Below are 12,403 nucleotides of genomic sequence, written 5' to 3' on the forward strand. Positions count from 1 at the left end.
GGTCCCTTAATCTGCTTAAAAAGTTTTTGCCATATAATGAATAATATAAATTATTAATATTCTTATGTTTTAGGGACTTTCACAGTCATAATTTTACCAAACCAGCTGTTTGACCCAGTGAGATCATGTTTTGCATATTTCTACATTTTAATGAGTTATTAATTTAAAAGCTTACAAAAAAAACATAACTCATAAGTAATTAAATTTTTTAGCAGAAGTGTAAGAAGATCTTCTGACATAGGTCACTGTGGGAAGGAAGAAGCATCAATGTCCTGAATTGCACCTGTTTGTTGAAGATAGGTACAAATGAGAAGCTTTAGTGATGGATTACAATTGGCTGTTTTCTCAGGAAATGATTAAGTACATGCATGTACTAAAACCAGCTGAATTTCCTTTGAGATACAGGGTTTCTGGTCACAAAACACTAAATGGGAGTTGTCTTTCAAGACTTGGTTAACTTCAAGATTTTGCAGAAAACACTTACGTGCATGATGTATTTTTCATTTAGAGTACTGAAATACAGACCTTCCAAGAGATTGGCATTTAATCTTTTTCTGTAATGGTTTAATACATATAAATTCTTGGAGATGAAAGGTAAAGCAGAAGAACTTGGCAACTTGGGCTGCCTTTCTGCAAGCTAAATATGTTACAAATCCAGAGCCCATCAGAAGAATATCTACAGTTTAGAAAGATAAAATGTTTACAAAAAGATTTTACACTATTACCAAAGCAAAGGAAATGAGGTTTATTGTAGAATAAATTTAGTTACTTTTTCATGTTGTGTTACATAGAAAATACATACTTAAAACCTATTTGCTGTATAATTATTATGACATGCTAATGAGAATAATTAAGACATGCTGTGACATTCTCAGAGAGGAGGCAAAGTATATTGAAAAATGGATTTGCAGTTGAGAACTTTTACTACCAGCTAATGCGATGCTTGGAAATACCACAGAAACATTTTTAAAAATCCTGCATTCCAGCTTTGCATCTGCACCTTATTTGAGCATAACTTTCAGAGACTAACTGGCATTCTCTTTGGTTTGTGTCTATTGAAGATATTGGTATCAATTGATACATGAAAACAAATAATTACTTGTTACTTGTGTCGGCTTTATTAAAATTATTTAATTTACGTTGTTTCTAGTGCAATACTTTGAAAAGGTAAGCTCTGTTTAAATTAAATAATGTTTAAATTAAAATTTTAGTGAAAAAGTGCAATATGCCCAAGCTTCTTGTTTGAAATCTTGTACCCCTCTGAAACATTTGAAATTTTTGTTGGAAAAGAAAGTAAAATAGTTTCTTAAGGCGGGGATGGGGTGACAGGGTAAACTTTTAGAGTACAGACTTTAGTTATAGAAGGGGTTCCTATAGGATGTCTTGGGGGCAAACTAGTGGGTTCGGTCTTTCACAGGTTATAGGGACCCCAAAGCTGTCTACACTTAGTGAAGAAAAGCAGAAGCTGATTTTGTAGCCTGAGCAGTTGTGGACAGATTATTTGCAGCCCGGTATCCTGCCTGCATGGCTGGGGTAGATTCGCTTCCATTCAGCTTCCATTGATTTCTCCAAATAGCTGAACTCACATCAGAGAGAGGTAGTGGGTCTGATGTTTATTAAGCAGTAGTTGAATGTGAACATAGTTCTTTTCTGTTAATTCACAGAATTAAGTTAATGCTATAGCATAGTTTCTTGTGTTTCTCTTGCCATGAGAAATAATTTTCTGCTGAAAATCCTAGTGAAACTAGTGCTCGTAAAGGCACAGAAGTTCCTTGCAAAGAATACAGTACACAACCGAGGAAGTAAAAATCCTTATAATTTATGGATGTATTTATTCAGTCCTGACCTTGGGAACAAACATTATAAAACAGAATTGCAAATCTAACATGTAGACATATTTAGTAATTACAGATAGATATAAAACATTAATTATTTTCAAAACTTCCCATCAGTAAATGCAAAATGTTGGAACAGCTTTTCTGGTGAGTTTTTGTAGCCCTGAACATTGATTTCTTTAGTATAGCTACACTAGCTACACCAAATTAACGAAGCAGAGCATAGTCAGACTTGTTTAATAATTTCCAGCATGAAGATGGTGAAATAAGATGAATACAGTGCTGCATGCAAATAGATATGGATGTAATGCAGTGACAAATTAGAAGGCAGTAACAGAAAGGAAATGAAGAGTTTATTGTTTCTATAGCTCTAATATCCATTAAAAGTTAGTTACACAGCAGGCGACAGTTTGGATGAGTGCAAAGTGAATGTTTTGAAATAAATAGCAGTGTGGTGACCTGGGATGTCAGGGCTCTAGACAAGGGTTTGTGTTTGTCAATATATCCTACATGTTTTACAGACTCCTCAGGGAACAGGAGAAGATACAATTTCACCTTTTCTGTGCCAAAACATTTTAATTATATCTTCTTCCAAGTACAGCGGTTCAGTAACCAAGGAGCTGACATTGATGCATGTGTTGATAAAGCTGCAAACATTCAAAATGAGATTAACAAAGATTTTGAGGAAAGGGTGACAGCTAATTTTGCACACTGTTCTGCGTCTGATTCAGGTCAGCGTAATGATAGAATATTTTATCATCTTGAAGGACTTTTATGATGCTTTGTGTTTTTAAAGATTTGTGTATATGAAAGTACAGCTCTTAATGTATCATTCAAGGAGGTTATCACTTTTTTATTGAACATTCCTTGGTTGTAGCCGTAAACAGGAATAAACATAAACATTTAGAAGCAATTTTATATATATGCATCTATATTCACCACAGTAATAGGTTCCTTGTGTCTAATTCACCTTTAAAATACTGACCTCAGATGTGAAATTGAACTTAAACTACATTGCCCATTTTGCAGCGTTGCTTAGTATTTGCAGAAAGATTGGATGGAAGGTTATATTAAGTGTATTTAAATAGTCAAACTGTAGTTTCTTTGTATTATGTGCAACCTTTTGAGAACATCTCAAAGTATTTCTACTCTATTCTCCTCCTTGTTAGAAGGCAACTGACATTCTTCTTTCACTTTTCTTTTTGTTTGTGAAATTTTCTCCTCTTTTTTATCCACTCACTTCTCCATCTGCTTTCACTTTTGTTTGCTTGGGCCGTCTCTCATCCCAACTTGATAATGAGGAATGCAGTGTGACCCTGACCTCTATCAGCCCATGCATGACCTTCTGACTCTCCCACATAACCTTTGACCTTCTCTTTGACAGCTTGATTAATTACCCTGTGTTATGATTTATGAGTAAGTACTATGTAAAAATAATAGACAACAGGTGGTCCTCTAAAAACTTTTTGTGGCACGTTTTCTTTTCCTGCCTAACCTGATGAGCCATTTTAAGTTGGGAACTTAGTGGGACAGTGTGTATTTGGCAGAAACACAGCATTTTCATACATTTGGACATAGTGCTGGAATTCAGGCGGCCAAGGTATATCTGGGATGAAAATATCGCAGTGTTAGCAGGGTGCAGTTGCCAAAATGTACATTGGGTGGAAACAGAAAGCGGAGTCAACTGACATTTCAGGCATTTCAGTCGCAGGTCACGTCTTGAGAAAATTGCTCAAATAATGGAGGGGGCATTTTTCAAGCTGAGCTGCATCTCCAACAGCTATGTTTACTTTAACGCTTCACTAGTGACTTCTGATTGGTTGTCATGACCTCATCCTGCTGTTGCACCTACAGTGTTGCAACAGTGACATAGATGTACCCTTCTTGTGGAAAAGATGGGAAATGAACAGAGCATGCATCTTTTGGAAAGATGAATGGACGTTGCTGTGTCCATTTTAACCACAGGTGAATTTAAGAACAGAGCACTTTGAGTTGCATTTCTTCCCCTGGGAATTAACTCCGGTCTTGTGCCAGCCATCCAAATAGAAACCCGAACTTGAAAATTCATGTTGATAAAGCTTAGGAAAATGATCTCTTTCAGACCCTTGCTTGCAGTCCAAAAATATAGTTACATAGGTCAAAAGATACCTCTCCAGTTCTGACTTCTCTGATCACATATGGTGTCCCATCCTGCTGGATTAATATGCAGATCTGAATGCTTTCAGTTCATTATTCATGTGGCCAGTCAGGGGAGATTTCAAAAGATCTGGAATTTACCTCAAATACTTTGAGGTTCTTTCTTTTTAACTTTACTTTTGCTGTCAGAAGCAAGAATTTTGGTATTCCTTCTGTTTTGAACATCTTGCTTGAACTTCCAGTAAGAGGCAAAACATACTGCTCCATTTGTGGCTTATATATTATGACGGAAAAGGCCCTTCTTAATTGTTCTGGCTTTGTAGTAAAGGTATTGTAACCGAGATTCATGATTTTTTCTAATATGTGACTTTGTAAGCCTGCCTTTCCTTTCGTCATCGCAATCCTCTATCTCCAGAAGCAGCAACCTGGAGGATGCCAGCAGTTAGTGTAGAATAAATTTTATTTACCTTGAAGCATTAGAATGTGGGGGGGAATAGACGTTAATTGGGTGTTTTAGTCTGAGAGCTAAACTGTAATTTTGTAGATTAGAGACTAGGAGTTGTATTTGTCAGTGTCAGTCCTGATTGTTAGGTCTCATCAGAGGTACAGTGATGTGCTTGGCTGAAGATTGATGGGGATAGTGGGGAGTGTCCTAAAGTTTAACTTTTTACCATGAAAAAACTTTGCAACTTAGGGAGTGGTTTCTCTTTCTGTGCATACTGGAAACATAGGGGAAAACTACTATTACATACATTGAAAACATACCTAATATTTGTATACCACCTAATATACCACTGAGTGTGACAAGTTTTAGAAACCCTCCTAGATTATTGGTATTTACTTAGGCCAGAGGTCACTACATTTTATTAATGATGTAAGCTCATCATAGGTGAAGTTGGTAATTTTATTTGATTTGTTTAGTATAGATACATCAACACCAAATCAACAAACTAATGCATAGTAATGGCATATTTAATACTTTCCAGCATAAAGGTACTGTAATGGTGAAATAAGATGAATACAGTTCCTCATGCAAATAGATATTTCTGAACAGGGCTTTAATTTTAAAAGATACTTTTTAATGAATGTGATTTTTGTCTATGTTAATGGTTATGTAAAAGTTATGTCAAAGACTGTATCTTGCTTATTATTAAAGTTTGCTAAAGATTAGTTATTAGTGGTCTTGTGTTCTGTTTTGCATTGACTTGCACTCTTCTCAGCCTCACTGCTTTATTTTTAATTTTCTGATTGCACTAAACTTCATTGCTGCAGCTATACCCATATGAAATACATTTTAAAAAAATTAATTGAACTTAAAAGCCACATTGTTTACACTGATGTTATTTAGAGCTGAGCATTTCTTTTCAATGGAAAATGCTGGACTAAGGCTGAATGAGAGAGGTTGTAATTGGGTACATTTTACCAGTCATTTTGTTTTTCCATGTTGATCTATATATGTTACTCTCAAATCTTCTTTGTGGTGCCGTTGTTTCCATGTTGCAATTTAGGATGCAGAAGTACAAAGGAAAGGGAAATACACTATATTAGATAAGAAAAACTATCTTTTCCTAACAGAAAGACTTAGGCTTTCCCATAATTGAGAAAGAAAAAATACATTGGCTCAGTTATTACTTAATTATTTTGATTCTACTGATAGGAAAAGCCTGCTATCTGGGAGAAATTGTAGAAAAAGTATTAGAGGAGTCATGCCACAGTGCTTAAAAGATATTTGATAAAAATCCTTTAATTGATTTATGAAATAGTTGGATTTAAAAATAGAATCATATTTCATCTGTTGATGTCTGTGTGAAAAATTGACATTGTGTCTTCATAAAATTGGACAAATGAGTCATGTAATTTTCAGTTACATAATCAATAACTTAGACAAATTCCGCTCTGATGATTTGTGTGTCTGTGTTGTGGTCAGCTTAAGGTGGACAGTTTCAAATCCCTGTAACACTTGTAGACCTGTAATAAACATATGAATTTTGCATTTGGCATTCTATAGAAAGGAAAACAAATCAATACCCAGAGTGTCTCTGCTCAAAACAAGCAGGTCAAGAAGGTGAAGAGCCACATATCCACTCACCTGCCAAGTACTGCAAAAACTTGGTCCTACGCTGGCAATAGCAAACTCAAAAACTATCCTTTTTTCAGAGATGTACAGTTTAGGAATGTTTGTAAGCAGTATTCTTCTCTGTGATGAATTTTGGGCTTTGAAATTTTCCAAGTTGGAAAGTTTATGTGTTCATAGTACAGCATTATGTGTTAATATTGTCTGGCATTCCTGATAGTGGTGTAGATAGATTTAAAATTTTTTCTTGTTTAATTTTCTATTTTCCTTTGCTGGCTCCCTGTTGTTTGTTTATTTATTTGCCTGTTTGTTTATATTTATCCCAGTTCAATTCACTCAGCATGGAGGGCAGGGGAGTGACGTGACAGGAGACCCTTATGGTGCTGTGTCTAGGAAGGAGGCAATTTTACTCTTTGGCCTATGGTGACCTTTTTTGAGTATGTCCCTTACAGCAGAGATAGTGTCCTGAATGCCTCTATTTAACCCTGTTTAGCAGAGTGCAACTGTGCCCTTTAACTTGATTTTTGGTGGGAGGAGAAGCTATGGCAGACGTTCGAGAAGGGCACAAGGACGAGGGGTAGGAACTCCCTTCAGATGTGATTTTGATAACTAGTCGAGTGTGTCGAACTGTAGAAAATCACTGAGTGACAATCTGTCTACCTGACAGTGGCCACAATGAACTACAAGGTTGGTGAATGGCTCTACAGATTAGAATAAAGTAAGCCCAAATAAAGTATCTTTTGTTGGGGTGGACTTGGTTTGCTCTGGGCAGCTAGGTATAGGGGACCTCTTTGATCCTCATGACTAGCCTAAGAGCAAAACGACGTACCAAATGAAAAGCTGGAATAAAGCTGTTCCGTTAGATAATTAATATAGACATTTCAAAAAAGTAAGTCTTTATTAAAATTTACTTTTAAATGACAGTTTGATTTCGACTGGAAACCCATGTTAACTTTAAGAACTCATTTGTTAAATGCATGTGCTTCTCTTTTCTCCCTCTGTTTGCAGTTGTATCTTCCAAAAATATTACAATTTTTCTGTGATTTGCAGTAATTTAAAAATCATAAATAATGGTTGGCTTATTTATTCAAAATTTATTTTTCATTCATAAATCCATATATTTTTCAACCAGCTCATTTTCTGAGGCACAAAAATGCAGCTGGTGTGCTCAAAAGCATCCTGCAGGTCACAAATTTTCTCTGGATTTGTTGAATACATGACATAATCCCAGTGAACTTTTAGAGCAGATTTAAAGATGCACTAAAAAGTCAGGGCCACCATAAAGGAGGTGACTTCTAAGCAATACCACTGATTCAGTTTTGATATTGATTCATTGTTACTGCTGCTATTTGCTTCTGCATGGTATGCTTGTTGTCAGCTAGACAAAAGGTTTTACTATATTAAAATGCGGTGAATAATTTTCACATGCTTTCTTTAATATATATATACACATACATATATATATATATATAAAATCTCTCCATCCTTTTTATTTTAAAGGTTTTTACTGGCTGGGTATACAGCCTTTTATTCATCATTATGCAGAGTTCTTAAAGCAGTATTTTGCTTTTAGTTCCCATATTGTTTTCTGAAAAAGTCATATGAAGTGCTTATGAATAAAACAACATATTAAATTATTTTAAAGGTAAACCAGGCAACTTTTCTGATGCTGAGGGGTGTATATGAGCATAAGCACACGCACAGACACATATTCTCATGTTAATATCTCTTTAATGACAGAATATTCTTAAAAATCCTTCGATAAATTATGTTGTGTGAACTTACTGAAATAAATATAAAAGTTTTAAAGAGCATTAAAGTAAATGCAAGGAATTTCCAAGCATTAAATCTCCCTTTTCATATTCCTCCTTTTTGTGTGTGTGCGTGTGTCTCTCTTCTTAAACAGGAAGGCTATGGAGTAATAGTTCTGAATCCCAATGAGAACTATATTGAAGTGGAGAAGACAAAAGCCCAAATACAGCTGTCTTCTGATTGCTCAGATGAACCTGCAGAAAAGAGGGAAAGAAAAGATAAAATCCAGAAGGAAACAAAGAAGCGACGTGACTTCTACGAAAAGTATCGAAATCCACAAAAAGAAAAAGAAACCATGCAGATCTATATTAGAGTAAGTTTCTTTTGGCTTTGTTTGCCCTTCTTTATTGATGCATACATATGTTTACTGTCCATACTGGCTAATAAGCATTTTAAATTGTTTTTTTTTTTTTTTAAACAAACACATTACTGAGGTGTCATTCAAGAGTTTATACAGAGTTCATGGCTCTTTATTCTATTGATATTTTTGGTCACTTATTGAATCTGATGTTTTGGAAGTGTTATGAAACATTTCTTTGTAATTTCAAAGGGAAACTTCAAATAAACCCCAGAGGAACTCACTGGTGCTATCAAGAAAGAGAATGGTTTAAGAAAGACTTTGTAAAAATTATTTTTTAAACAGAGGTGTACATACATAAGAAACACTTTTTTAGCGAAGCTTAGGCAACATGCTAGCTTCACATGTCATGTATACATTTACTGTATTTTATTTTCTTATACTGGGAAGACAGTAGTTACAGTTTTTTTAACATATTACCTGCTAAATTAATAATGTATTGTGGAAAATACCAGTGTTCATCTTGTGTGGTAGCAGATTTATCCTGTAATGGATTGTTTTCATAGGAGCAGCCATCCATTGTGTTTGAGTTGAATTTCTGAAGGCAGAAAAAGAAGGAAACTTATTAATATCGTAATAAATATTTAAGCTAGAATAATTCAAGAATGGTATCATGAAGAAACTCTGTCCCTTGCCCTTTTCTGACTCAGTGAACCTTTGCACTTTGTAATGCTAGCAGCATGGGATCATTATAACAGTGCTACCCAAGGATTTCTAATTCTGCAGGGGGCACAAACAATATTATTTGCACTTTGACACATTCTGCTTCATATACATACTATGGGTTATACATTCCAGACTAAGTCATACAATTTCCAAAACCCTTATTATGAAAGTTAGTATTTTCATTCAAAGATAAAACACTTCAGAAACTCCATAGTGAAGTTAAAACAGTAAAAATCTATGTGTCTTTCTAGTGAGAAACAGAAAAATCCAGCAAAAGACATGTTAGAATCATCTTAAATTTTAACATGTCCCTATTAATTTTGGTTTTGCATAACAGTATTTGTAAGAGAAATACAGCTGTGCTGGCTAGTTAAAAGCATTGGTAACCTGGAAGCAAGATTATCACTAATACCATAAATATAGCTGTCTTTTGAGAAATATCTCACAGCTGAGTGTGGGAAACAAAAGAATGTATTATACATATTAAAAGTCACCAACAAGGCACTGTGTCTTCTGTTTGCTGCTTTTTTATGAGATGCTATTCTGCCCACCTCCAGACCCTACTTCTTAAGAGGGGCAACCAGTCTTGGTCCATAAGAAGCCAGTGGACAAAGTTGCTGTATTGTCCAGAAAAAGGTCTAGTCAGCTGCAAGTTCAGTGTTCCCCTGTTAAAAGTGAACCTTTTTTTGATAACCTTTTTAGCAATTCCACCTTCTCATGGCTCTTTTGCTTGATGAGGCATGAAATTTGGCTTCAGGAGGTTTGACCCCCGAAACATAAAATATATGACTCCATCCCATTTTCCTTTCTGCGCAGCTTTGTGCCTCAAATATTACTGTTGATCTTTCCTTATTTAATTTTCTTCAAATTAAGGAAGGAAGTAGCATACGTTTTAGTGAAAGTGTGGGGAGTGGTCTCCTTTCCCAGGCCAATTAGTTGAAATCAGGCTTTCTGATGAGGTTGGTGTTTTATTTTGAAATAATTTCTTGGGGGTTTTTTTATTCAATACACTCTAGTACAGATTTTTTTTAAAATAGAATGAAAAACCTACCTGCTTTAGAGTGTTGAAGGACAAATTACTGCAATTTCCTTGCCTATCAGTTTCTGAAACAAAACTGGACCGTCAGTAGCATTCCATTTACTCTGTTGGGCAGAACTGCTAAGTCTGTAGGTGGTTGCAAGAGGTGCCATACCATATTTGCAATCTGTTTCTTGTCTCCCATGCTTGAATCCATAGGATTACCGTTTGCTTGCACCCAGGAACTTGCTGCTATGCTTCCATAACTTCAGGCTGCTGGGTTTGAGCTGATGTGGGGTGATCTTGAAGGGCAATTCATGTATGGCCTTTACTTACTGTATAGGATAGCATACATTTGACTAACTAGGCTCTTGAAATAAAACGTATTGTCACTCAACAGAAATATTTAAGGAGGCTTCATAGTGATCTCATCAAAGAGTTTTGAAAAACCTCAGCAAGCCTTACATCAATTTTGCCAAGTAGGGAAAAAGTGGTACAGAGAGACTAGATGAAAAATATCCTCAAAAGAAAGCATTAACTTCATCTAACTTTGAAAGAAAATATATTTGTGTCAGATATGCTGGAGAAATTGTTTCAGACTGTTAAGTAGCAGGAATAAATATCTTCAGTTATATTCTCATAGGGTCACTGAGGTCTGTTATGGTCCGATGAAGAAACGTCATTTGAACAAATTAAAGCTGTCTGGATGATGCTCCCACTTCTGCAGCTGGATTTTCCAAGAACTGGAAAATTAAAACTCTTCCCTGTTAATTGTCTTTAAGTATTTTCTTTATTTTCATAGGAAAAAAATAGCTGAGGGACTCAAAATATGTAAAATCAGAGTCTTAAAATACGAAATCTCAAATTACACCGTATTTTTGTACAAAATTAGTAAAATAAAAACAACTATGGGAGTGTGTAGTGCATTAAGCACAGTGCTTGAAGGATCAAAGTACTTGTTGTTTCATGCTGGAGTTTCTTTAATTATGAAATAATGTACTCTCTGGCATACATTAGAGCTTGTTAAAGGGACTGATTTGGTCTGGGTAATAAACATCATGTCAAACATTATGGTAGGAAAACCTGTTTAATATGTTTTGTAATAAGACAGAATTTTTTGTTCTTGAAAACATCTGGCAACCGAATTCACAAGTGAAGACAGAAAATGTCATCAATTCAGTAACATTCTTACAAATTTGGTTTATATTTTGGCGATACAAACCAAGGAAAAAACGTGTTCATAATCAGCATTGACTGTAATACTTTTATAAAATGATTAAACACAAGCAATTTACTTTTATATAGTATGCTAATGAATGCATATGAATTTTAATACACTTACTGTTCGGATTTTAACAACTATAATGCCAGCAGATAATTTTAAATGCATCTTGTTTTTTAAGGTGTTGAATGGAGGATTTAGTAAAATAGCTAAATATGTATATACATTCTTTTAAAAAAACATATTTCTATCCTTAGTTATAAATACTACCATTTTTTCTTAGACCACCAGAGGCTGCTCTGTACATATGGGCTAATGCTTCCCCCCAGAAACCTTATACCCTAGCCAACCTTTGTTTATTACTGAACTAAACTGAGAATTTGTTGATCTCTAAATTTTTTCTATGGAAACAGATCATACAGGCTTAAATATGACATCATTCCTTCCACCCTCTGAGCCGTCTCCCACTCCCTACAGATTTTTACATTGACAGTGTCTTCTCTATGTTAAAAGACAGTTAAAAATGTAAATCAGTATTTATCCCCTTCTATGCAGCATTCAACACTTTAACAAGTATACTGAGTGGATTCTGAAATGTTATTAAGGGGAAAAGTATAAATTGCATAATTTTGTAGTAATAGTAATTTGCAATAATCTTGTTGCCGCAATAGCTGAAGGATATCAAAGAGGCAATGAAGGAAGAAGTAGGAAGAAGAACTTTATCAGAACAACTGATGGGGTCAGGTTTTCTGGGCAAAAGCCTTTCAAAGGCCTGTGTGCTAGGAATTTTGTCCTTTTATTTTTTCCACTGAGCTTAGCTGCTTTAATAATTCTTACTGCAAATTCTGTTTTTACTATAGCACAATCTATGATAGTGCCATTTTTACTAACAGCATATCAATGAAATTAAATTAATTTTGGATGTAACATACCTTTCCTAAATAATTTTTCCCATTTTCTGTGAGAGATTAAATAAGAAAAGATCATGTGCAGCTAATTAATTTGTTTTACTAAAAATAAATGCATCAGGATAATTTGTGCCAATATTTAGGAAAAAGCAGTAAAAGGCAGGTTTATTAATATACCGTATAGTACACCTTGACTGCTGGTAGGCAGGATATCCTGGCAAGCATACAAACACATTTGTGCCATTTCTGCTTATTATTTGGTACAGCTGACATGAAGCATTTCATGACTGAAAGTCACAGCAGAGTGTCCACTTGTGTGGTGTGACCTTTCAGTGCCATGGATTTCTTTCATGTTGAAGATTGAGCCATTTGCC

At 35.0% G+C, this 12,403-nt stretch overlaps 1 protein-coding gene across 3 annotated transcripts in view; it reads left to right on the forward strand.

The window, feature by feature from the left end:
• The window catches only part of FAM172A (family with sequence similarity 172 member A), a 255,644-nt gene that overhangs the window by 105,181 nt on the left and 138,060 nt on the right, over positions 1-12,403 (forward strand). For all 3 annotated transcript variants that reach the window (XM_039387535.1, XM_039387536.1, XM_027717126.2), the window contains one exon: positions 7,952-8,170. In XM_039387535.1, the coding sequence (XP_039243469.1) occupies positions 7,952-8,170 (219 nt within the window). The remainder of the gene's footprint in view (positions 1-7,951; positions 8,171-12,403) is intronic.

Source organism: Pipra filicauda, unplaced genomic scaffold (assembly GCF_003945595.2).
Source record: "Pipra filicauda isolate LSUMZ 115617 unplaced genomic scaffold, ASM394559v2 scaffold573_size283568_pilon, whole genome shotgun sequence".
In the NCBI taxonomy this organism is placed as follows: Eukaryota; Metazoa; Chordata; class Aves; order Passeriformes; family Pipridae; genus Pipra; species Pipra filicauda.